The sequence below is a fragment of the Phycomyces blakesleeanus genome (assembly GCF_001638985.1).
Source record: "Phycomyces blakesleeanus NRRL 1555(-) unplaced genomic scaffold PHYBLscaffold_16, whole genome shotgun sequence".
In the NCBI taxonomy this organism is placed as follows: domain Eukaryota; kingdom Fungi; phylum Mucoromycota; class Mucoromycetes; order Mucorales; family Phycomycetaceae; genus Phycomyces; species Phycomyces blakesleeanus.
Genome location: NW_017265149.1, coordinates 1,146,992 through 1,173,694, shown reverse-complemented (window position 1 = coordinate 1,173,694; position 26,703 = coordinate 1,146,992). Strand labels below are relative to the sequence as shown.

At 34.7% G+C, this 26,703-nt stretch overlaps 5 protein-coding genes across 5 annotated transcripts; 2 read left to right on the top strand and 3 right to left on the bottom strand.

Annotated features, from left to right (window-relative positions):
• Positions 1 to 3,126: 3,126 nt before the first annotated feature.
• On the bottom strand, positions 3,127 to 5,368 carry PHYBLDRAFT_182262 (hypothetical protein; the record flags this gene model as incomplete). The annotated part of the gene is made up of 2 exons (XM_018438595.1): positions 4,204 to 5,368; positions 3,127 to 3,313 (listed from the first exon to the last, which is right to left on the bottom strand). The coding sequence occupies exons 1-2, from the start codon at positions 5,334 to 5,336 to the stop codon at positions 3,127 to 3,129; spliced, it is 1,320 nt and encodes a 439-aa protein (XP_018289467.1). The 5' UTR covers positions 5,337 to 5,368.
• Positions 5,369 to 6,009: 641 nt separating this feature from the next.
• PHYBLDRAFT_75231 (hypothetical protein) lies at positions 6,010 to 12,075 on the top strand (the record flags this gene model as incomplete). Its single annotated transcript, XM_018443049.1, has 2 exons — positions 6,010 to 6,717; positions 12,049 to 12,075. The coding sequence occupies 2 exons, from the start codon at positions 6,010 to 6,012 to the stop codon at positions 12,073 to 12,075; spliced, it is 735 nt and encodes a 244-aa protein (XP_018289466.1).
• Positions 12,076 to 13,572: 1,497 nt separating this feature from the next.
• PHYBLDRAFT_187794 (hypothetical protein) lies at positions 13,573 to 14,881 on the bottom strand. The gene has a single exon (XM_018439425.1). The coding sequence runs from the start codon at positions 14,829 to 14,831 to the stop codon at positions 14,001 to 14,003; it is 831 nt and encodes a 276-aa protein (XP_018289465.1). The 5' UTR covers positions 14,832 to 14,881; the 3' UTR covers positions 13,573 to 14,000.
• An 850-nt stretch (positions 14,882 to 15,731) lies between these two features.
• On the bottom strand, positions 15,732 to 17,772 carry PHYBLDRAFT_126147 (hypothetical protein). Its single transcript, XM_018429082.1, has 7 exons — positions 17,743 to 17,772; positions 17,410 to 17,496; positions 17,224 to 17,316; positions 16,831 to 17,157; positions 16,520 to 16,644; positions 16,177 to 16,423; positions 15,732 to 16,097 (listed from the first exon to the last, which is right to left on the bottom strand). Exons 1-7 carry the CDS (start codon positions 17,761 to 17,763, stop codon positions 16,002 to 16,004), a joined length of 996 nt encoding a protein of 331 aa, XP_018289464.1. The 5' UTR covers positions 17,764 to 17,772; the 3' UTR covers positions 15,732 to 16,001.
• Positions 17,773 to 21,420: 3,648 nt separating this feature from the next.
• Positions 21,421 to 26,352, top strand: PHYBLDRAFT_114698 (hypothetical protein; the record flags this gene model as incomplete). The annotated part of the gene is made up of 11 exons (XM_018428409.1): positions 21,421 to 21,910; positions 22,011 to 22,602; positions 22,662 to 22,829; positions 22,923 to 23,359; positions 23,422 to 23,676; positions 23,742 to 24,068; positions 24,151 to 24,292; positions 24,404 to 25,289; positions 25,358 to 25,625; positions 25,720 to 26,155; positions 26,229 to 26,352. Coding segments are annotated over 11 exons (4,125 nt in total), but the record flags the coding sequence as incomplete, so codon positions are not given.
• Between the last annotated feature and the right edge of the window lie 351 nt (positions 26,353 to 26,703).

The following is a 26,703-nucleotide window of genomic DNA, read 5'->3' as shown; positions in this document are numbered from 1 at the left end:
GGTTCCACCAAAAAATTTTTATTAAAAATTTGGAAGGGTTTGGTTTCCCCTTCTGGGCCCCCCGGGTTACCTTTTAAATTGGGAAAAACAATTTTTCCCGGGGCCTTTTTCGGGGGGTTTGGGGGGCTCCTTTTTGGTTTGCCGGTGTTATTGAAAAATTTCGAAAGGGGTTGACGGGGTTTTTTGGTTTGTTTGGGGGGTTGTAAATTTTTTTTTTGTTGGGGATAATTTTTTGGGGGGGGGGAGCTTTTTTGGGTGAGCCGGGCTTTTTTGGTTTTGGTTTTGGTTTGTTTTTTAGAAAAAACAAAAATTTTAAGGATTTTTTTCTCTTTATATCCCAAAGGTGTTTTTTTTTGGGCCCCGGGTTTTTTTGTTTTTTTGAAAAGAAAGGGTTTTTTTCCCGGACCAGAAGTTAGGGAAAGAAATTGAAAGAAAAAAAATGGTGGGGACCGTTAAATTAATTAATTAAAGAAAATTAGGGGGAAGGGGGGGGGGGAAAATTAAAAGGGAAAGGGGGGGAAATTCCCAAAAATTTTTTTTTTTTAAATTTAAAAAAAAAAAAAAAAAAAAAAAAAAAAACAATAAAAAATAAAATAAAATAAAATAAAATAAAATATATATGTATCTCTCTTTGTGTGTGTGTGTCTATTTTGTATGGTCTTGTAGTGCGTTTGTATATAGAGTATTATAAAATTAATAATACATATAAAAAAAAAGAGAAAGGGCACTTTATAATTATTCACACCCCACACATATATATATAATGTATAATATATAGAATATAAAAAATAGAGAGAGAGAGCGAAAGACGATTTTGTTCCTGTACCTGATTATCTGCGTTATTACAATCATCACTCTCTCTCTCAAGACATATATTATTCTTCTATTTTTATTTTATTTTTTATTTTATTTTATACTCACGTCATCAATAGAAAATAACAGTTATTACGATTAGTGTTTAGTATTATCATTAGGTACTATGATTAGTATTATTGTTATTGTTATTTTTTTATTTTTTTATATTGGCTCATTGGAATGAAACCCCCGACAAGAAAAACCCGGCTGATTTGGTACACTTTTACAATAAACAACAAAGGCATCTTTTATTATAACTATTATTATTCTTCTTTTTCTTGTCCTTAATACAATATAAAGCCTTTGAACAACAGCAGTACCTTCTTCTTTCTATCCAAGAGAAATTATATATCTATATGTTTTTGTAATATAATTAATAAAGAAGGAATAAGAATAGACAACCATTTAGTTCGCCTATTATAACATACATCGCCGATCAAAATCGATCCAATAAAATTATCCATATGCTATATAGTGAGTTTAGAATATAAAACAAAAACAAAAATTACTTTTGGTTTTCCGATCACACCATTCATACTCAACACAATCCTTCCACACTCAAAGTCAACAGGTAAACTTTTCCTCTTTTTTTTGTTTAGATATACAAGCACGTAAAACAAAAACCAATAAAGAAAAGGCCATACAGTCAAGAGCATAACTTATTCGTTAGATTTGTATAGTTTTTCCATTTATAGAGCTTAGGCTTCCAAATAAAGAGAATTTGGTGCTCATTTTTTTTTAGTTAGTCATTGTAAAAATAAAATAAAAAAATAAAAAATTTAAACTTTAAGAAAAATCCAAATGAACGTTTATATGATAAACCTGGTAAGCAACAACCAAAACCAACACAGTCATCTAAAAATATTGTACCTAAAAGTTACGATTAATCAGAATTAAGATCAAAGACTAATCTTGGAAACTATTCCTTTAATAATTTATATATATATATATATATCTTTTTTAAATTCTTGATTGTATATACACAGGGCACATTATTCATTTGGATCAAAATCTACTTTTCTTTATTATATTTTTGTTTGAGCAAGTCACAAATCTTGATTTGGGTCCATTTCTTGTGTAAGCTTCTTTGGCCTTCTCAACATCTCTCTTTTGTCCGTAATTCCGGCCCCTCTACAATTCATTTGCTATAGTCAATGAATAGATTTATTTGACATTAATTAATAGATCATTATTCATAATCCTTATCCTCTAATATATATTCATTTCATTAGCAGTACCCGATTAAGTCTTTAATAGCAATAAAAGAAGAAGACAAATAATAATAATACCGTCATTCCGAGAGAGTAATGTCACGGTCTTTGAAATATTTATATAGCTGTGTATGCATGCGGAAAACTTGTATATATTTTCTAAAATTGAATGTCGTAATCGAGATCACAGGTGTGATGGTACACACACACATACACACACGCATCATATTTTACTATCACTGTAGTAAATAGCAGAAATTACAACTCCGCCACAGTAGGAATTATACGGTCGTGTATATCTTATACAAATCCGTATAATTCCTACGGTCGCGAAGTTGTAATTTCTGCCAATAGAATTCTGGCTTTTAGTAAATTAAAAGTATTTACAGCGAATACAATTTATTGGAGTTAAAATTACTTTTTATTTAATCCAATAAAATCGTTTAAAGTAGCAAACTTATACCTTTTTTTAGATATCTCTATTCTTATAATTGGTTCAACAAATACAAGTTGAATATAAAGAAGTATGGAAAGAAGAAGTACTATTTTTTATGATATTTAGTAGCAGTTTAAGCTATAAAGTTACTAAATAATATACATATATCTATTTTTATGTAATACTTCTTACATTTTTTTATCTAAAAAAAACGCTATTCTCTAAGCACTATGATATTGATGAAGATATGTATATTGCTTAATTGATTCTTTTTATTAAAGAGTATAAACCTGCTTTGTGTTAACATTGTCATGTCTCATTCCTACTTTTGAAAAACAAGAAGACAGATTCCTTGCAATTCTCTAAATCTACCGAGATTTCTAATAAGCATGCGAGCAATCTTGACAACCAAATTGTACTTGATGCATATATTTTTCTGTCAATTCTTCTCAGATTGCTTTCTTTTGTCAACTTTGCTGATTCGTATTTTATTAATAATAGCCTTCATAGTTATTAAGTGTGTTCCTTTTAAAGACATTTAATAATTCTAGACCTTGTGAAAAAAAAATAGAAACAAGTCCTTTTGGATGTACTAATCTAAATTGTTTGGAGAACATGGACAGGTCAGAAGTTATGCATCGTTTGTGGAATCGGGACCTTGCTGCTGTCCTGAACTTCCGACATATACTTAACAATCTGAGATATGATGGGACTATACCTGTAAGGTTCACCCGCGTCATTCGGATTGGACGTATCAGAAGACAAGCAGAAGAAGATCTCCAGGAGGGTCGTCGTTTGAGACAAAGACTGACTAGAATTCAAAGAAGATGAAAAAATTCCGTCCTGGGTACCGCTTAGGATCCAGCCAAGCTACCGCTGGTAAGCCATTAGATTTGAATAACTTGGTATTTAGTTTTGTAATGGGTTGAAAAGGCTAAGAAAAAGATGTTTTGCTTTGGCTGCAAAAAACATGGTGGGGTAAAAAAAAAAAGTAGAATATAAGAGAGCGAGAGAGAAATTGGTGCTTAATTAAAACTCAAGTACAAGACACTTTAAACCCCGGAAAACTTGCAACAATTCACTAAAATCGCCTATTTTTTTTCTATAGGGTATACTACATAACCAAACTTTACATTAATTGATATCTTTTATTCATTTAGTTATCTAATTACTCTAGCTGCTTTACATTAGCTTTGGTTATGGAATCGAATGCCGTGGGACTCAAGTAGTACCAAAATTAAGTATCTAATTGTTGTCTATGCACAATTCTTTGCTTCCAAAACAAATATCGACTTGGTTTATATGATGGGCTTGAGATTTAAAAGCAAAGTATCTCAAATCTGCTTATTCTTTTTAGAAGCTACTCTTATTAGAGCTCAATAATAATAATAATAATAAATTTGAACACTTGCTACAAGTCCTATGCAATTTTTCTTTCTTTTCTTTAATTATTTGGATGATTGATATTTATTGCCATGGTTTTTTTTATGTAAGAAACATTAGTGAAAAAAAAGTCTATTTAGCAGTTACTTTTTTCTTTTCTTCTTACTTTTATCATTTCTCGATTGACAAAACATTTATAGCTTTATAAAAGGTACACACTCACAGAATGATGTGGTCAAATCACTCAATTCGGAAATAGTACAGAAATACAGGTTATCTAAACTATATATACATATACATATATATAGTTTCAATCACGTCATCCCACCTGTTCGAAACCGACGACCAGCCTTTTTAGCAATGTCCAATACTCGTCCTAGACATGAGTATCTCATCAGTCCTGCCATTCCTACCATCCCCACCAAAAAAAGCAATGGCCGACTATAATCAGCCCAAATCAGAGGTTGCTGTGGATCGTGTTCCTTTATCAATGTTTGTCCAATCACTCGACGATCATGATCGAGCAACAATCTGAGATGTCGCTGCGTTCCACTGTAACCATGGTCGGCACGGACCCTACCTTCGTATGGGTGGACAGTGTTGGTAAATCCATAAAAACCAATGGAGTCCAGACGAGGAAGATACAAGCTGTATGCGGGCATATAGGTGTCTACAAAGGTGTACACAGCCTCATCGTTTAGTCCACCAACACCTCGAGTACGAATGGAATCGTGCTCTTGCTCCAATCGCCATTGGTAAACATTCCGTAGGTCATCAGGCGAGAGATGAATAAAGATATCGAAATAATTGTAGATAGTGTTCTCGTAAGCCGCCAGACTTTCATTGAGACCAAGAATGTGCTGCAGCGGATGAGCGGTCCAGGAAGCACCATCTTCTTTTGCTTTTCTGTACTGCTCACACACTTCCTCTACCGGCAATGATTTGAATCCGAGACACCATCCTTCAAACAGAATAATGTCCACAGGCGGCTGTGTGGTTTGCCAAAGAGTGGGATCAATTCGGTCTCCCAGACCTCCAAATACGCTCTTGTCGTAAGCAGGTATCGGGCACGGGCGGCTGTCTTCCAGAAGAGTCTCAAAGGTCTCACACGCCAAGTCGAGGTCGTGGGATCCAGGCTGACCACGAAATTGAACTAGTCGATTGTCAGGATCGCTTTTTGCGCGTCTCTGCTGCTGATTGTGATCCAGGTACACGTCGTCCAGCGAAAAGGACACAACGTTGAGTCCATAGGGCACATCTTTCAAGAGGTATTCCAGTGTAGTGCAAAGTGTCGTCTTTCCACTTCCTTGACAGCCAGACACGCCAACCACGAATGGCTTTCGCGGGAGATGGCGTTGAAGGCGGTCTTGTAAGTATTGTGCACGGTGATGGAGAATGTGTTGAAGCGATGCCTCTGTTTGAGGCAGCATCGCATGCGACCTGTACGACATTACCAAGCAAACAAACAAAAAAATAGAAGCTTTGGGACAAGAAGAAGGAGAACAAGAGAGAGGAAAAGTAAGCAAAAGGAAAAAAAGGGTCCAGGACAAAGCAGGGAATCACGTGGGAACTAACATTATACACGTACACAAACCTTGATGGATAAAATAAAGAGGGCGAACTCCCTGTATTATCTCTAGAAAAACAAGCCTACATTCTTTAAGAGTATGCGGGTACTTCGATGACCTATGAAACATATTTGTGGCGACTAACAACAAACAATCGAGTATACATATGAATGCAAATACAAATACAAATACAAATACAAATACAAATACGCATATTCATATTCATATTCATATTCATACGCATACGCATACGCATAAATGCCCTTGAATTTCTTTTTTCCCTAGTGGTTTTGTTACTTTAAAAAAAACTGAGATGGAATGAAAACGAACCCCTCATTTTCTAGACGAATCAATCCAGTCAAAATACCAAATTTAATTATATATCTAAATTCGCAGTCTTAATTTTTAATACACAGCAAGCGCGTTTCCTGTTCACCTTTTTATTTATTTATTTAGTTATTTATATTATATTATATTATATTATATTATATTATATTATTCTTAATATTATCATCGTTAGTCCTTTTTGTTTCTATTGATTCTAAAAAGCCAAACTATGCATTTACCTGCTGTGCTCCGTACACCCATCACCGGCCTTATTGGCGAAACCTGTTATGATGTGCTCATTGAGAACCTCAACCTCACAGATGTACCTTGCATCAAGTACACCATCTCCAAAGGTCTTGGTCTAGGAATTGTCCTGGGTGGCTCGATTGTCAAGATTCCCCAGATCATGACCATTGTCCGTAACAAGTCTGCCCAAGGTCTCTCCTTGTCATCCTACCTCCTCGAGACCTTCTCTTATGCGATTACTTTGGCCTACAACTTGCGTCAGGGCAACCCATTCAGCACCTTTGGCGAGATCTTCTTTATCTCTCTCCAGAACATCGTGATCACCTTGCTGATTCTTTTGTACAGCGGCAAACGCGAAGCTTTGGTCATGACTTTCACCTCTCTTATTTCGATATTCTATTGTTTGACAAGCGAAAAGTTGGTACCTGCCTCGATTATGGCTGTTCTGTACGCTGCCACGATTCCTCTGAGCTTGGCCAGTAAAGTGCCCCAGATCTCTGCAAATTTCAAGAACAAGTCGACTGGCCAGCTTTCTGTCTTTACTGTTATCAATTACTTTGCCGGAAGTACCGCACGCGTGTTCACCACCATGACCGAGCTTGATGATCCTTTGATGCTCACAGGAACTGTTCTTGCCAGTGTTCTTAATGCAGTTCTCGTTATCCAGGTCTTCCTCTACTGGGGAAGTGGTGTAAAACAGACCCCCAAGCCCACAAAGACTGATTAAACGATACATACATACATATGTATATATGTATATATATATCCATTTACCATCATTGTTATACACACACACATACACACATGTATATATATATATATATACAATACATATATTATGTTATAGAGAGAGAGAGACCTTTGTATGCATGTGTTTATTGTTTTGGTAACCAGTCTTCTCCTACAACACCTTCCCGCCGTAAATGTCGGATCATGGTCTCAAAAGTGTCTTCATAAATGCCAAAATGACCCAATGCCATCATCTGATCAGCTAATTCTGTGATCCTCTCTACTTTCTTCTTTCGCTCTGCTTCTTCCTCTTCACTTAAAGCCTGTTTTGGATTGGCTTTTGGTTTGTTTTTGTTCTTCTTATCCAACAACTTTTGTTTCCATGCAGGAACTTTGGCTGAAGAAGCGCTTGCCAATGTAGACAGCGCCTCACGCACACTCTGGCCAGGCTTCAATTGATTGACAAGTTCGAGATATACTTCATTCTGTGTTTGAGGCATCGCCGCTTGTCTTGCAGCCTCCAGGAGTGCTTCATTGGCCTCTCTCTTGGTCTGTGCTTCTCTTGCGGCCACCATATCCTTTCGAGAAATTCCCTCCATCCAACGATCGTGGAAGGCTTGTGGATCGCCTTTGTTGGGCACATAATTTCCTTGGGCATCAAAGCTGCCTTCTTCCATCTCTTGCTGCATATTGAATGCCATGACTGCCGGTTCCTTTTTTCCATCCGGTACTTTATCATCAAGATCTTCGACATCGTGTGAACCGAATTCTTGTCCTTCGATCTCGTTCAATTCCAACTTCTTCTTCTTCTTCTTTGTCGATGCGTCTACTGCGGGTGCTTCGTCGGCAAACATGTCATAATCATCACCCTGAGGCTCGGCTGGCTTTTCTTCCTCGCTTTCTCCTTCCGATTCACTACCATATGCACCACCATCCACTTCTTCATCATCACTCACGTAAGCGTCTGCATTGACTCCACCACGGCGCTGCTTTGTAGGTTCGAGGATCTCTTCATGATCAATCTCGAAATCATCTGTAGATTGTACTGGAGTCTTTGTGTTGAATCTCACACGCTTCTTATTGGATGAGGATGGGCCCTCATTGTCCTCGATGTCAAATGATCCTTTGGCTCTTTTTCCGTTGGACATTATGGTAATGTAGAAAGGATATATCGACGGGTTTTTAAAAAATAAACAAAAAATAAAATAAAATAAAATAATAAAGTACGTGAATAAAAAAAAAAAGAGAGAGGAGGAAAATGATAGATATAAAAGGCGTATAATGAATACTATCTATTTTGACTCTTTTTTGATGTTGATTAATGAATTCGTCTATGTCTAAAGCAAGATAAAAGATTAATGAGATGTTGAGCATAATGGCTTTCTTATTATATAGCCCCCCTCCCCTTTTTTTTGCTTATTTATATAATGTGTTTTATTGGAGCCCAATTCACTCGATATTTTAATGAGTTCTGTGATATATATTGACAGGACCAAAAATATTTTTTGCAGCTAATTTTTGTTTGTTTTCTCAGGAATGTTGCCAAACAACAATAATACTAATATTAATAACTACATCAAAGAGGTGGTTTGTCTTTACATTATATATATAAAAGGAAATAAAATAAAATAATACATTTATTTATTTTTAACAGGTGCACACAAACAAGACAAGACAAGACAAAAACTTATTCATGCGCTTTAAAGTATTTATATTATGGGTTTAAATTTATTTATTTTATTTTTTTACTTTACTTTACTTTACTTTAAATGCTGTATTGACTCTACAATATATGAAATTATGTAGATTGTCAGGGGACACGCACATTTGCCCTTTCAAGGATTTGTACGAAATTTAATATAATATGTTAATACCTTATAATAGTGGCTATTCTTATACATCTAATATTAGTATAAGAACAGAAGAAAAGAAGTGTGTAATCGTATCATACAGTAGTTTACTCAAAATTTATGATAGAAATTAATCCCAATAACTCACTTTAACAGCTAGTGATTCAAGTTACTAAGTTAAGTAAGATACTATATATATTAAAGAGGAAACAATGTATAGAATAATACCACTTTTAACTCTATTCTATACTCTAATATAAATCACACTTTAAAAGCTTAAAATTATTGGCATTTCTCTCTGCTAGAAACTGCTACATCTTTCTTTCTCTTAAAAGTCGTTACAAATCTTTCGTTCCTCTTGGGCTTTCTAACTCTATAAAATATCCTCAGAACTTTAGTACAATCATCTTGTACTTTTTGGTCAAACTCAAACTCATTCCAAAAAATATTACAGATGAGTGTGGTGGTACCTAACACACACACACACACTTACTTTTTTTTTTGAAAGAACGTCAATCGTCACTTGAAGTACTTTAACGGAGTTGAGTTTCACGAGTTTCTTTTCAGTGAAGAGAACTAAAGTAAATGAAGTCTTCCATCCACTTTACACATCTCTTGTATTCTTTTATTGCTGACGCGTACACATTCACAAGAAGCAAGGTGGGGGGGGGGGGGAATGTGTGACTTTTTTATATGCAAGTGACTACTAGAGTTAAAGACTATGAAAAAAAAGCAAAAAGTAAACAAAAAAGGGCGCAAAAAAACAGAAAAAGACGAGCGACAACGATGCGAAACCTTATTTCCCATCAACAACTACAATTCTGCTCATGCGAATAGGTCATTAGCTTATATAAAACTCTCATCATGTTCTTGCAGAAATGAGTTTGTCAGAACATTGCGCATTAAAGATCAATTTTCTATTTTTCTCATTCAGCCTGACGTTCGATGTTGATTCGCGCATCCTTTAAACAGCCACTCATGGTAGAAAGCAAGTGTTTTCAGGGTAAAAAACAGAATGCACACGCGTTTAAAATTTATTAAAGTATTAAACATACTTGGTATACATACATACAGTCGATGTCTGATTGATTTTCTTAGAAATTTAATAGAGTTTTGACTATTGCAAGAATAATATCTAAATTTTTATATGTTATACCAAAAACTGTGGATAATTCTTAGCAGTGAACAATATAGGATACACCAAAACAACAAGAGAAAGGTCTTTATATATATATAAAAATATTGATTTTATTCTATAGAATTTAGTAAAGACTTTCAGAAGGAAATCACTATGTCAAAATGTTTACTTTACATGCTTGATAGTTAGTTTCTTTAAGCCTCGATCTTTCCAAGCTGTTTGCACGTCGGAGTTTATTGCATTTTTCAGGAAAGTATTTTGGTTTTTATTGCAGTCTTTAAAAGCACACAAATTCAAGAGAACGTACACAAACTGAAAGGAATAAACCAAGAGTTCCTGACACAATTAGATATGCAGTACAGATAGCCACACCCCACTTTTCTATCTAATATTTCTTTGCTTCAATTATTGCTAAATACTTGAGAGAAAGGCACAAATATATCTGTAAAGATAGTATCTATAGTATACCCTAGATGTAACAACCATCTTAAACATATATATCGTATATAAAATCCAATTATGTGGTCTGAGGAACACGGTAATGCTACAAGAAAGACTGGAATATTGTCTAATGTTATCACAGAAGATGACAATACCAGAAAACTAAAGATTATAGGGAAGACTGTTATTGTTGCTTTACACGCTAAAGATATTTAGCAGTGTACATGCCGAGTCATTAGTTCTTTTTGCTAAAAGAAATAAACGGATATACACTTCTAGATATTCATATATTGGTTAGTTACAAAAGACTCTTATTGAATGAAATCCACCAAAGAGTTTTTGAGCAACTATTATGTAAAGAAAGCAGTGCGATCAACGGACAACTCGCAATATCTTGGTCTAAAGAACTTTGTGCCATGTTTATTAAAGGAAAGCCTCGAAAGCTTCCATACCTATAAAAGTGGATAAAAAAATACTTTTAAGGATCAAGCCGATTGTTTCAAGATTTTCAAAGGCGGAAATGAGGCTTTGGTGAGAGGAGTAGATTTTGCCTTGGTATCAACCCATGTAAAATTACTCAGCATACTTTAAGCTCTATATAGGGGAACTAGCTGTGTTTACCAGCTAGCAAGTAGAGAAAATGCCCTTGATCTGATAAAGACGTATTTCATGATCATTTTTTGAAAGGCGAGTCACCATATATATATATATATATACGAATTACTAAAAGATTTATTGGAAACTAAAAGTTTCTCCTAGTATATGTAACGCTCAATAACCTATATGCGTGTATTGCAGTGATGACCCAACTCCCGAATACTCTACTTCTAAGAATCAAAATAATAATCTAGTATCTAGTTTCAATACTAAATTTCCGATTGGTGAGAGACAAAATGATACCTATAAAATGATTACCATGAGAATACGTCTTTTTTTTTCTAGACAAGATTAAAGATAAAGCGAAGAGGACATATGGAAGGCTAAAAATTGGTGTGTTACTGAAGAAAATATGGCTAATATATTTGATATATTTAACTCATTGTCTTTAGACAAAATAAAGAAGTAGTTTTTTTTTTGATATAATAGATATCAAAATATCTTTTTAATCTTTATAATTATTCAGATATTATATTATATAATACTTATTTTATTATGATAAATATAAAGAAGCTTTTAATAAATTCGACGTGTTGTAATATATGTATTGAATTGCTAGATCTCATTTATTAATAAAGTCCAGATGACAGTAATTCATTTTTATTCATTAAACAATTGCAGGGAAAACAATACCAATAATAATTATCCGACATTTTGCTGGTATAGACTGGTTTCAAAGTTAAATAGACAATCAGAGTATTTTTTTATAATCTTGTACTTCATGACCTGGTTATTAAACAGTATCTATACAGCTACTGCTTAAGTAAAAATAAACCAAAATCAATATAGTTTATATATTTAATTTCAAGGAGGTCCACCCCCTTTTATATATATATATATATATGTGTGTGTGTGTGTGAGAGTTATTTATTGTAAACAAATATAGTGTTTCCTTGTGTTAGATCACCACTAGAGCCGATCAGTGTGACACGAGTTATTGTGTTCCTAGCCCTTGAAGATATATATTTTATGGAAAGGTATAGCTAGTATGAATATAATATTTATCATTGGACTCTTTCAATTTGACATGCTTCCTATTGTATACATACCAATACAGATATGTATATTTGCATTGAGTTGAATTGCAGTAGTGTGCATTTCAGAGTTAAAGGAGGTCCAACCCAGAAACTATATTGAAAGCAAAAATAAGATAAGATGAAATAAAATAAAAGAAAAAAGTGCTTCGGAAATGATTTATTAAAGGAAGAAGGGAAAAGGCATCTTTCTTCTGTAGGGGTTGTCAAGGGGAAATTATTAGGGATTAGGAGGGGGCTAATGTTGAGCAAAGTAAAGATGGAATTTAAAGGAATCAATCGCTGAATAGCAACTGAGATTAAGCTTATTTTACGAGCAGTGTGTAACAACATTTCATTCAATCGATGAAAACATGACCACAAGTCGATTCAATTATTCAATTTATTCACTTATTCATTCATTTTGCTTTTGGAATGTATGCTTTTTACTTATTGACCTGTTGTAGCACCAAAGGTACTTTTTACTCCTGGCATATTTGGTAACCCAAAAATGGCTTATTGTCGCACCTGCTATTCTTTGCTTCTTTTTCTTCTTCTACTACTACCACTACTACTAATTCTTTTTATACAAAGAAAATAATGAAAGTTGGGGTAATTAAGAAGGGTAATATATAAAAATCATTACCTCTTCTCTCTTATATTAATAATATCCATAATAGAATTACTTGTAGCTTAAAAGGAATTCTTTGTGTGTCTCAATGAATTCATGTTAGTTAGACAGCTATTATTCTCATTCCTATTATTTATACTATGATAATAAGAATACTTCTACCGAAAATGGAACTAATGTTACGTCTCCAATGGCTTCTAAAAATGGACATAATTTATGTGGGATTTACACAGAAAAAAACCTTCAAATAATATGAGCACATTTTTTTCTCTCTCTCTTTGTATTTTGATCATTAGCCCAACGCCCATTAAATCTAAGTATTTATGTTATATTTTATTCTATGAACAAATAATCGGAATTTTGATCCACGAATATCAAGTAAATCTCAAGTTATTATTCTTTTTTATTATTAACTTTAAAACAATATATTAAAATAATATATCTAGCTACCAATCTATCAATCTTTCAATCATTTGTAATACAAGAGCTTATGGCAATTTTCTTGAATAAATATATACCTATTCGCATTTTATTTTATTTTGGAAATTTTTGTTGTAGTTACTACAGTGAGCCTTTGCCTTTACGACGATAGACTGACATTCTCCGTGCCGAGTGTACTGACAGGAAATACCTAGAATCCTTTAGGAATTGAATAGATTCTGGGACAGAGCTAGTTTTTTTTGGTTTAGAAGGTGGGTACTGTTGGGTTTTTGGCATTGGATATAAGCTGTATCTTGGTTCAACGTAAAGGGAAAAAATAGCAACCGAAAGAAATGAAATGAAACGAAGCCAAAGCTCAGGTCTTGTAATGTCTTGATTCTTCTTGTGTTCAAGAATAACATCTATCTATTTATACTTATATTTTTTTTAATAAATACAATTAAATACTACCTGTGAACCACTATCACTTTATTTTTATGACTATGACTATCAATAATTTGGTCTTTGTGAATGGCAACAGCCTCCCTCCTCCCCCTCTTTAATTCCAGACAACCAGACTGGTGTAAAGATTCTATATCTCGGACAACAATCAATAAAATTGAAAACATTTGTTTTGTCTTAAAATTAAATGAATTAAAATTAAAATATGTGTCTAAAGATGTGTTTTGTATATATATTTCAGTTGGATAAAACCTGTAGCAGAACAAAAAATATATAGATAAAGAAAGAATAACATGTGAAATTCGGGTTACTTTTTTTTCTTATTTGTTCTTGAATAGACTATCAACTAGAAATAATAAGGCATATGGGGTGGATAAGGAATTTTTGGAGATACAAGAATAATAAGAATAAGAATAAGAATAGCCCATAAGGCGTTTAATAAAGAAGATAAATATATAAGAGAGAGAGAAATAGGCCGTAGGGTATTTAGATGTATGTGTGTATATATATAAAGAGTAATACTTTTTGCTGTATAAAAAGAAATGCATGTTTTGCTAGGGGTAAGCCACACAAAACAAAAAAAGGAGTTTTGCTGTCCAAAGGGGTGTGTGTCCAAAGGGATAGCTGCAGGACTTATGAGGTTTTTGAAGGCATAAGTTTCTTCAAGAACCGGATACACAGCTGACGACTTGACTCCGGGATGCTAAAAGAAGCAAAGGACATGTAGCTTTTAGAAGGCGGTGGCGTTCTGGAATATGAGAAACTGGAGGGCGCATAGGTGTTGAAAGTTGATCGAGATTCTTTTTTGGCAGTCTCCGCTAAATATCCTGGTGATGATCCAACTGGTATTGTGGACTGATTACAAGGGTGACATTGGTGGCAGGTGACTGGACTGTCAGTAACGGTAGTATCCGGGGTTCGGGTATTAGAGAACAGGTCGACCCTGCCAAAAAAGCTGCTTATTCGGGTATCGCGTCTCTTGACGCGTTCATCGGCATTATCTCGATGACAAGCCTCACATTTTAATGTAATATTGTTATTTTCGGTCAAAACATGTTTTGAACAAGGACTTGATTCGGGTGTCGAAGTAAATGAAGCAGCCGATGAAGAAGAAGATGTAGATAATGCTGGACTAGGAGTTCGGCTGATTTGCATAGAAGAAGAAGTGCTGATGCTATCAAATCTAGTTCGACCAGATTCTACCGTCGGTAAGAAGATTGTATCGTTGTGATAAGGAAAAGCTAGTGGATGAGCATCAATTGCCACATTGTCGGTGCTTCTTGGAATACTAGCACTAGTAGAAAAAGTGCTGCTAGAACGCATTCTAACTGCTTGTCTCATATTTCCCGGGCGAGATGTGTGGTTTGATTTCTCAAATGGTTCGACCGAGATATCATTTGATAAACAGACTTGTTTTTTGTTGAGTCTTTGACCTTGCACAGAATGGGGATGCGGACGAGTCATTGTTGGTGTTGATGTTGATATTGATGTTGATATAATTCAGTTATATTATGTTGACTTATGGATCTAATAAAAATAAGAAAGAAGCTTATAAAAAAGACGTGTGGATCTAATGAATTGCTTTCTTATATACGAGTGTTAAATATATAAATAAATAAATATATATATATATTTATATAAGCAAAATGTGGTCAAAGCTGTCGACTCCTTGCCAGTGAAGATCGTTGCGTTAAAAAAAAACCATGATCCGTGCTTTTTGCCAAATGAATACACACACTTTTTTTTTAGAATTTCAAGCATAGTAAATTATACAGTCATTTCTCCAATCTACAAGGAGTTGTGGGATGTGCCGATGGATCTTTTACTATAATTTACTTTATTTGCCCACACTTGTTACCAAATTGGTTACCATATGGGTTACACCACTTCTCCAAAGTGCGGCCTCCACATGCTTAACAATCGAGCTCATTAATTTACCAGTGTATTCTTTAGTTCAAGCAAAATAGGTGATATGTGATTGTCATAGATTTGTTAAAACCCAAGGTAAAGTATTAGAGTGCTCCACTCACAAACATATCAAATATTTATATTTATATATATATTATATTATATTTATTTGTTGCTATAGTTTCATTAAACATATTCTCCGATCAGGGACAATATGAAGACACACCTACCAGCCCACCCACCCACATAGAGATCTCCCTGTACTAGAGCTGTACCAGCTATTAGAAACACAAAGAATTTAAGAATTTAAGATTTTAATAATAATATTATTATTATCATTATTACGCTAAATAAAACACAAGTGATTCACTAGTATATAATTTCTTATTACTTCAAAATTGAAACAAAAAATCTCTTTATGTAAATATGTATATATGAATGTATGAATGTATGAATGTACGTATGTATGTTTCTTTCTCTTCTTTTATTTTGTGTGTGATAAATTGAGAGCAAATGATAATATATAATAGGATAAGGTGGATAACATAAAATAATAAGAATATAAGTAGATATTGACTTGGAGGTTTGCAATTTAGTTGTCTACAGAGAAAAAAATGAATCCACCTTTATGAAAATGTTTTTTTTTACTAGCTCTCCCAAACAAAAGAAAGAACCATCCAATCTCTTACTATGTGATGTGAGAAATATGGTATGACGGCGACCTCCTTATCGTTTCTTTGTAGCACGAGGCTTCACATCTTCCTCTCTTACAGCATGTAAAAACACCTTGTTGGTGTTTGTAGGGAGAGCGAATTTGTAACCCTGCAAAAAATCACCACATACACACATGTTATGGTTATTCATAATATTCAAAAAAAAATTAGATGATCCATCTACTTACCTTTGACCAGTCGTAACTGACTGCATATGCGAAGATTGTTCCGTTGTGATTAAATGCAGTAGCAGAAACGGTACCATTGACCTTGTTAAACAACTTTATACGTTGCTTGGAATCCTTGTCCCAGAAACTGACTGTGCCGTCTGAACCAGCAGTGGAGAATGTACCGTGTATTGGGTGGAAATTGACGGAATTCACAGCAAATACATTCTTTTGCTCATCTCGATGACACTTGAATGAAAAGTTTTTGCTATATCCACACAAAAGCAGTAATTCGTTAATTAATTGATTAATTAATTCATCGATTACTTATTTACTTGATACTTATTTATCAGTATAGGCTTACCTTTGTTCTCTGTCTTCAATATACTGGATACCCAATCGACCCTCAATAGAACCAATAGCATAGCCCTTTCCAGTAGTAAAGCAGGAAACACATCTTGTTTGCCATTTGAGAGGAGATACATTTTGCTATTACAACACATTCTCAATAAGTCTATTTCTTTTTTTTTTTTGTTTTATTTTGTTCCTTTTAGAAATCAAACCAAATAACACACACATACACACATACACACATACACACACACACATATATATATATAGTGATAAAACAGAAAAAAAGAATAGTCTTGGGTAAAGAAAGTTTTTATTTTTTACCTTAAAAATAACAGTTGGATTGTTGAGATCAATAACAGGAACGTGCTTCTCAGCACATCCAGCTACTAACAATGTTCCTTTCACGTCCATAGAATAACATCTCTCAGGCAGTGCAACGGACCCAATTGGTTGTGGTGAGCGTAAATCCCAATATTTGATCGTTTTATCCCAGCTTCCTGTGGCTACTATCTGTTGTTGGGGTTGATCGAGAAATCGAACACATTTAATAGGCTCATCGTGCTGTGCAATCTGGGTAGGTTGTCCGGTAGTTATATCGTACATTCTTCCAGCTTTGTCTGCACCAGCAGAAACAACCTTGGTGCCATCCTATAATTAAAAACAACAACAAGCATACATATAAATATTTATATATATATATATGTTTATGCTTACTTTGCTCCATGCTAAATCCAACACTGGACCTTGGTGACTATAGGATGCTTTGGGAACTGTATTTCCGGAAGGTTGGACTTCATATATGCGAACCTATTATTATATTACAGTATTATACAATAGGATATTGAATGAGTACATTTGTGTGTATTATCCTAAATGATAAAAAGTCATGTACACACTTGCCTCATTATCCCAAGAGCCTACAGACAAAAAGTCTGCTTGTGAAGAGAAACTAAGGCATGAAATTCCATCAGTAGGAGGAGAGGTAACCTAAATCATAAGACGTAAATGAATGAATAAATTATTTCATTGAATCGCTTGAATGTCATTTTCCGCAGTAAATAAATAAAATGTATGTATGTATATACATAAAATAAGTGTGCCCAAAATGTGTAATGTCAATTTTATAATATTTCCAAATCCTGTTTGCTTTGTTGATTTCCTTAGAAAGCTTTCATGACAAAACTCTCGATAAAGTTGGAATTCTAAAGATTCCTTTTTTTTTCTCTAATGTACCTCGAAATCTTTAGGGTCCATTGATGTACACTGGAGGAGTTGAACAAGTATAAGACGCGCCCAAAAGAAGGGACTCAAAGGGAGGTCACAGGCGACAAAAAAATGTTGGTGTGACGCCATTATATCGATTTCTTTGGTGACTTTACAATAATTTAGTGATAATTTACACTACATTAAAATAAAATATTAAAGCAATATTGAAAAAGAAAGAAAAAAAATCCTTTTTATTAGGTATTGAATAAATGAAATATGTTTCTTCTTTATAATTTAAAGCTACTAATCTCGAAATATATTTTTAATCTGTACTATCAAAAAGAAGAAAGAAAAAATGGAGATCAGAGAGGTCTTGTATACACTTATTCACCCTTGACAGTGTTTATTTAAACACACAAAAATGAATGTCTTTTTGAATTGACTAAATTCTACCAAATTAATTTTACAGTTTTATTTTTCTTGACGTCCTCATTTTACTTGGATTTTAATATCCCGACATATATTATACACTAAAAAAGGAATAATTATGCTAGTCACGAAACAGTCAATCGTCCTTTTCAGGACAAATTCTACATTACATTTTGAAGTGTGAAGGCTTTCAGTATCAGAATTGAACAATAAGGTTGATTAGAGGATGATAAAAAAAAACTATATGGCCAAGTATAGTAGACAAGCCCAGATAACCAATTGACAATCTTGCTAAAAATAAAGTGTGGTCTCTGTCATTCTATACGTTTTAACCTTTTATTATCATTTCTTTCTTATCTCCTAGTAATCAAGATCCGTATTTCCTCAGGGTCTCGATTGGTTAGAGTACAAATACGCAAAGATAGACCATTTCGTAGCAAGCATACAGGTTTGAGAGTACTTTTATGTTCCAAACCTCTTAAATATCTGCTTAGAGCAAGTATTTTTTTCTTAAAGAATAAACCTGTTTGGATTATACTGTATAAAAAAAACTATACTGGGATCCTATAAATGGCGTCAAAGGATACTTTAAAGATATTTGTTTCAAATTACTTATTGACCCAATTTGATTATACTTTTAGGGTTTGGTGTGATATACATTTTCATAGTTTTTTTTTATCAAAGTGGATGTCCTTCTTTGTAACGCTCTTTCTATAATATAGTTGCTACAAAGATCCAGTGATTATCTGTTGGGATAAACTAATTTATAATATATTACTTTCTTTTCAAGTTATGCGATCTCCGAGATCCCGGACTAGATCTACAAAGAGAAAATGGGATAATCCAGACCTGGAGGTATAGGCGTTTCCTTTCTTTCTTTCTTTCTTTTTTAGAGTACAAATTGTGCTTGCTATCTTTTCATAAAGAATAGATAAAAACAAATAAAAAGTTTATATTTAAATTAATAAAATAATTTATTCTCGTACATTGCATCAAGTTAATAGCCAGAAAACTGTCATTATAGAAATTAATTATGCAATTTTATTTAATCGTTATCTAAATATACCACAAGGCAGGTGGTGCTGTATAGATAAAAAGAAAGAGAGAAAAACGATCAAATATTACGAAAGAAATATATCAACAGACAGAGTGTATAAAGTACGACTGTTGTATTACACGAGGTTAAAAATATGCATTTTAATTCATTTCAGGTGCTTGATTGAAGTTACCGCAGCAAACTTAACGTTATTGTTCTTGAATACGACATTTTAGTATGATTATACTCTGTGAAACATCATGGTACTTTGAGTGTGTAAGATTCTCAGAATACACAATAGACCTCTGATGTACATGATGTATATCAATTACTCGCGTGTATTTTACTTTATTTTATTGATTTAAGGTACAAAAAGAGTGTATAATTATCTTGTAGATGCATTGGTCTTTAGACTGAAAAATGCTTTGTGTGTAGAGTTACGGATATAAATAATCAGTGAACAATACAAAATAAAAACGAATATAAAGCTTTTCTATTTTGGACATTTTAGCCTTTGTATATCAATACATATTTGCATTAAATTACTGCGGCTCTCTCCTTCTTATCTATTAAATGTGCTGACACCGGTTTGAAAGTGACCTTACAGGAAACATAAACCAATTCCCTGTAGAATATTTTATATATATACATACATTTTCTTGTTCCACGGAAAAAAATACTTGTATATTAAAACTCATATTTGTTTCATAACAGGCAAAAAATAGATAAAAAGGAATCAATCAACAAATAATATTACCTAAAAAGAAATACAAATATTTTAACGTCTTTAGAATATCTATTGTCTTTTTTAAGTGTTTAGAATTTTAGAAATTTAGAGTAGCATTTACTAAAGCCATTATTATCATTTCTGAAATGATAAGAGTCGCATATAATCAAAGAGTTGCTCCAGATTGTATTAAGGTCCTTGTTTTTATTTTCCTAAATGTATATTGCATAATTCTTGCAAGTCCAAGACTTTTTTTAATAATAATAATAAAAAGGCTATTGTTTGAGCTATATAATACATGATTGATTAATTGATCGTTGGAATGATGAACGTTACACACACTCATGTGTGTGTATTCAAATAACCATCGGTCTATATGCCTGGGTTTTTTAAAGTACAATTAAAGTATAAGTGTCTTAACAATAAAGAATGAGATGAGCGAATGAGAAGTAGTGATTGTATAGTATGAATAATTTTCATCTAAAAAACACCCTAAATTACAATTGTAGAGCTAAAATTTAAGAGAGATACTTGTATCAGCCAGAACATTGGACTCAAAACTATCACCACACAAAATAAACTCCATTTGATTATCTATTTTGAACCCTGTTAGTCGTCCAAGATTAGCTCCGAATCTATTGATCTCCAATGACAAGAGCTACACTATTACATGATTATATTATTAATCAAGTGAATATGTTAATAAAAGTATAATTATATTTAGAATTAGATTATTGTCACATTTATTGGTCCTCAAGTCAATAGTTAACCTATTATTTCTATTCTGTGTATGCACACAAGCACACAAGCACGCAAGCACACATATACTGATGTTTAAATGATTCTTGCCGCAGTAAAACAAATATAACTGTTACATATTACGAAAAAGAAAATCCCGACATTTTTTTTTAAAAAATCTTTTTATAAGGTCAAAAAAGCAACACATATTACGTCCTTCATTTATTATCTATCACTTCGTTGGATGGCCGATATACCAGTAGCCCTTTGGCTATCGTCTGGTCTAATAGCGGTAGCCAGTACAAGTGCTTTAATTTTATCAATTCAACGAACATATCACCACAAGAATTCCACAACAGAAGCTGGCCAAGACCCTTCTCCTATCAAGTACGACGATCGCCGTGATCTCACTGTTCCTTTCTCTGATGGCGATCGCATTCCTCGAATCACTCTGGAGACCATTGTCCTTACAATCTTAGCAACCTACCAATTCATTACCATTGTCCAGACAGCTAATGGCAAGCCAGAACAAACTCTTGATGTCCTCAATGCCGTCTTTCAACTTGCATCTTGGCTTTATGCATCTGTCCTGGTACTGGTGTCTCGTCAATACACTCTCCCGAACAAATGGGGTTGGGTTCTCAATATCCACCTTTTTATCGTTTACCTTTTTTCCTTTCCATCGGCCCTTTTTTCTTTCTGGAACATCGTCTCTTCTCAAACAACCATTTCGTGGGTCGATGCTCTCCCAAGTCTCCTTGGTGTCTTGTTTGGCCTAGACTTAATTTTCACCACTGCAACGATTGAAAATGGTCCTCCTTATTTGGATGAAAACGATAAGCAAGTCTCTCGCTTTAATGTGGCTTCTATATGGGGATTTTTGACCTATGGCTGGATTACCCCTTTGGTCAAGACAGCTAACAAGAACAAGACTCTTACCGTTGACGATATCCCTTCACTCACCCCAGAGTACCGTGGCAGAAACCTTTACTATATATTTGGTAGCACTCGAGGAAGATCTTTGGTCTATCGTATCTATAGAGCCAACCGAAGTGGAATTGCATTGCAAATCAGTACAGCAATTTTGGCCTCGTTGACTTACTATGCACCTGCCTACCTCACCAATCGAATCCTCAACTTGATACAAAATCATTCTGATGGAAATGGTGACAAGGATATCATGACTAAAGGCTTTTTGCTTGTCATTGCCCTAGGAATTACTATGGTCGTGCTTGCTTTACTCGTTGGCCAACAATGGTTTTGGTGTAAGAAATCATTATTAATAATTAGTTATTAATTGTCGGCTATTGGTTATCATTATCCGTAATTATATATCGCGTTGAATAATATTAATATTTTTTATAGCTTCTTCTTATCTCCAAATTCGTATTAGAGCCATGTTAAATATCGAGATCTACCGCAAGACCCTTCGTCGCATTGATCAAGCTGTAGTCTCTGGTGACAAAAAGAAGGATCAAGATCCCGAGACAAACAAGGATAAGGACAAGAAAGATGACGATGAAAAAGATGTAGAAGACGTGAGCTCAAACACTGGAACAATTGTCAACCTTATGAGTACCGATTCCAACCGTGTTTCTGAATTCAGTATCTGGTGGTGCTCTATATTTGCTGCACCAACTGAACTTTCTATTGGTATTTTCTTTCTCTACCAACTACTCGGAAAGTCTTGCTTGTTTGGCCTCATGGTCTTGATTTTCACTCTTCCCTTGAACCATTATAACTCTAAGCGATTTGTCAAAGTCCAAGATAAATTGATGGAGTCTCGTGATAAACGAGTTGGACTTATGAACGAAGTCTTGCAAGGCATTCGTCAGATCAAATTCTTTGCCTGGGAGTCAAACTGGGAGAAGCGTATCATGGAAGCAAGAAATATCGAACTTGGTCATTTGCGCGATGTGTTTATGGCAGATGTCTTCTTTAATCTTTTGTGGCAAGGGTAATTATCATGTGTGCGTTTATATATAATTCTTGAAGATAATCTAAGCTTTCTATTAGATCTCCAATTTTGGTTACCATTATTTCATTCTGGTCCTTTACCAAGATCGAAGGTCATGAACTTACTGCTCCTATTGCATTTACTGCTATTACTGTTTTCAACGAACTCCGTTTTGCTCTCAATATCTTGCCAGAGACTTTCACCGAGCTTCTCCAAGCACTTATTAGGTATAGAATAATAAAAATCGGAGTATATATTACACAGACGTGTGTATGTGTATGTACGAACTATTAATCAATTCGATTTTCCAATCTAAACAGTATTCGCCGTATCCAAAAATATCTTGACGAACCCGAGATTAATCCTCCTCCTCCCGTCGATCACACTGCTCCTGTCCGTATTGGCTTCCAGGATGCCACTGTTGCTTGGAAAGCTGCTTCAGAAAACACAACTGCTGCAATGGCAAGCCAGGATGGTTCAGATTCTGGTACTCACGTTGAATCCGAAAGTTTTATCTTAAGAGACCTTTCTATTGAATTCCCACCCAACGAACTCAGTCTCATTTGTGGATCTACTGGCTCCGGAAAAACATTATTGATGCTCAGTTTACTTGGCGAGTCTACTTTACTCCAAGGTCAGGTCATGTGCCCTCGTACCACTGTAGCAGATACCGTTTCTAGCGAGTTCAAGTTCGATAAAGACATTCCAGAAGAAGACTGGATTCTGGAAAGATCTGTCGCCTACGTTTCTCAAACAGGTAAAGAATATATATATATATATTTATAAAATCTAAATGTCTAAAAATATGTGCTATTTTAGCTTGGCTCCAAAATGCTTCTATTAGAGACAACATTTTGTTTGGTCTTCCTCACATCGAAAAGCGTTACAAGGCCACTCTTACTGCTTGTGCTCTTGACAAGGACTTTACTATCCTCGAAGACGGTGATCTCACAGAAATTGGTGAAAAGGGTATCACGCTTTCTGGAGGTCAAAAGGCTCGTGTTGCTTTAGCTAGAGCTGTTTACTCTCGTGCTAAGATTGTACTTATGGATGATGTCTTGAGCGCAGTTGATGGTAAAATTCTAGTGAATTTAGACATTTTATCCTGACATCAGAATACTCACACTTAACATCTATAGCTCACACTGCCAAACACTTGTACGAAAAATGTCTTTTGGGTCCTTTGATGAAATCCCGTACTCGGGTCTTGATTACACATCATGTTAAGCTGTGTCTCAACGGAAGTGCATATGTTGCCCATATTCATAATGGACGTATCGATATTATTGGCTCTCCTGCTGATTTGCGCCAAACTGGTGAGCTGGCCATTATTCTTGAAGACGAAAAAGAAGAAGAAGTATATGAGAAGGAAGAAATCGAAGAAATTGTAGCCGAAGACGAAGCCGAAGCCGAAGAATCAGAGACTGCAGTTCAAAAGAAACCAAAGGCTTTGGTAGAAGATGAAAGTAAGTCATTAAACGCCTTAATAATAATAAAAATAACTCATTTCTGAACATTTTTTTGTACTATTGTGTGTATATTAATTAGCCCGCGCAACTGGCATGGTCAAATGGAAACTCTATAAGCTCTACATGTCTGCTGAAGGTGGTTTCTTCTTCTGGACTGTCATGGTCATCTTTATTCTTGGTTCTCGCGCTCTGGAAATTACAGAAACTTGGTGGATCAAACAGTGGGCTCAATCCTACGACTCATTTGCTCTGCATCAGGGACTTTCTACACTATTCTCAGGCACACCAGATGCCAGAAGTACTTTCTCAGCCGCATCAACTACTATTATGAGCGTTGCAGAGACCAACTTCTCTACCCCATCCGACTTTAGTGTCTTGTCTTCTGATGATAAACAAACAGATTACTACCTGTCTATCTACATTCTCATCACAATGACCAGTATCATCTTTGGCACCGGTAGATTTGCTGTAGTATTTTATGGTACTCTTAAGGCTAGCAGAAAACTTTATGAACAACTTTTGCATCGTGTACTCCGTGCTCCCCTTCGATTCTTTGACACCACTCCAGTTGGCCGTATCCTCAACCGCTTCGCAAAAGACTTTGAAACTGTCGATTCTTCTGTTCCCAATGATATGATGTACTTCTGCATTCAGACCCTCACAGTCATCACGGTTATTATTACAGTCACCTCTGTCCTCCCCATTTTCTTGATCCCAATGACTATAGTTGCAATGGTCAACTACGTATATGGTTCTATGTTTGTCCAAACTTCACGTGAACTGAAGCGTATGGACTCTGTCGCAAGATCCCCCATCTTCAGTCACTTTACTGAAACCATTGTGGGAGTTACAACCGTTCGTGCATTTGGCGCCACTCGTCAGTTCTTGCAAGAGATGCTCAGACTGTGCGATGCCAGTACTCGTCCCTTCTTTAGTGTCTGGACTATCAATCGTTGGGTCAGTGTCCGTTTTGCCATCCTCGGAGCTTCTGTTAATATCTTTGCTGGTTTTATCATCATAATGTCTATTGGACGTATGAATGCTGCTGTGGCTGGTTTCTGTTTTACTTTCATTTTGGCATACACCGACCAGATGTTCTGGGCTATCAGACGTTATACAACTCTGGAAATGAGCTTTAATGCCGTTGAACGTATTGTCGAATTTATGGAAATGGAGCAAGAAGCACCCGCTTTTACTGATTTAAAACCTCCCGTTAATGTAAGTAAAAAAAAGCTATGCCTGAGCCAAACGTAAAAGAAATTATGGGACTCATTTATATTTTCTAGTGGCCCACACAAGGAAAGATCGAAGTTCAGGACCTTGAAGTTCGCTATGCTGCTGATCTCGATCCTGTTCTCAAGGGACTCAACTTCTCCGTTAAACCCACCGAAAAGATTGGTGTAGTTGGACGCACCGGTAGTGGAAAGTCTACACTTGCTCTATCCTTCTTCCGTTTTGTTGAAGCTAGCAAAGGAAGCATCAAGATTGACAATGTTAACATTCTACATGTTGGTACAGAAGATCTTCGCGGTAACCTGACTATTATTCCTCAAGGTAAGCATACTAAAGTTAATTAAAAGTAGTGTGCATGTGTTTGTACCAACTGTATATCTAAATTTATTTTCTCTCTCTTTGTGTATGTGTTCAGACCCTACCTTGTTCTCTGGTTCAATTAGATCCAATATGGATCCATTTGATCAATTTACAGATGAAGCAATTTTTACTGCCTTGCGTCGTGTTCACCTTTTACCTTCAGACAATGATGACGATATTGAGGTTGTGGGTGTAAATGCCAATGTGTTTAAGGATCTTGATACTCCTGTCAGTGAAGGTGGAAAGAACTTTTCACAGGGTCAGAGACAATTGTTGTGTTTGGCTCGAGCCTTGTTAAAACGGACAAAGATTGTGTTGATGGACGAAGCTACTGCTAGTGTCGATTTCCGAACCGACAAAGCCATTCAAAAGACTATTGCAACTGAATTTGCCGACTGTACTATTTTATGTATTGCCCATCGCCTGCATACAGTTATTGAATATGACCGTATTCTTGTGCTTGATCAGGGAAATATTGCCGAATTTGATAGGTAAATCTTTTATTCTTTTAAAGCAATGAAAACTATAATATTAACCAATGTATCTATATATCTATATGTGTAGTCCTTTACAGTTGATTACTAATCCCGAGTCAAGCTTTTACAAGATGTGCCGTAACTCTGGAGAGTTTGAGAGTCTTGTAGCTCTTGCAAAAGAAAAGCATCAGTTAGTTGATGTAGATAACTAATAGATGTAATATTAATCTTTCTGTGAATTTGATTATCACAACCTCTTGCCTTGTTTCCTTATAAAAATAAAATAAACAAGTAATAGTATTTTGATATTTGTATCGTTAATAAAATAAAAATAATAATAATAATAATAATATTTGGCGCTCTATCTGGAGTTTATAAAGTTAGAAAGCGTAACGAAAAGGTGAAAGCTGTAACAATTTTAAGCAGTAAAAAATGTAAACCTATCATATACTTTGTTATTGTACTATAGAATACCTTTACTGACATAGATTTTAAGTCTGCGAGAATTGTTTCTTTTTGGCTATAATTATTATTATTTTAATTATGGACACCAATAGATCTGC

Bases quoted from the DNA above. Each gene is read 5' to 3' on its own strand.
- PHYBLDRAFT_126147 (XM_018429082.1), bottom strand. From the start codon at position 17,763: ATGGACCCTAAAGATTTCGAG. The intron at 17,317-17,409 runs GCAAGTGTGTAC...ATATAATAATAG, and splicing joins TAGGCTCTTGGGATAATGAG to GTTCGCATATATGAAGTCCA. The intron at 17,158-17,223 runs GTAAGCATAAAC...TTTTAATTATAG, and splicing joins TGGATTTAGCATGGAGCAAA to GATGGCACCAAGGTTGTTTC.
- PHYBLDRAFT_187794 (XM_018439425.1), bottom strand. From the start codon at position 14,831: ATGACTCGTCCGCATCCCCATTCTGTGCAAGGTCAAAGACTCAACAAA.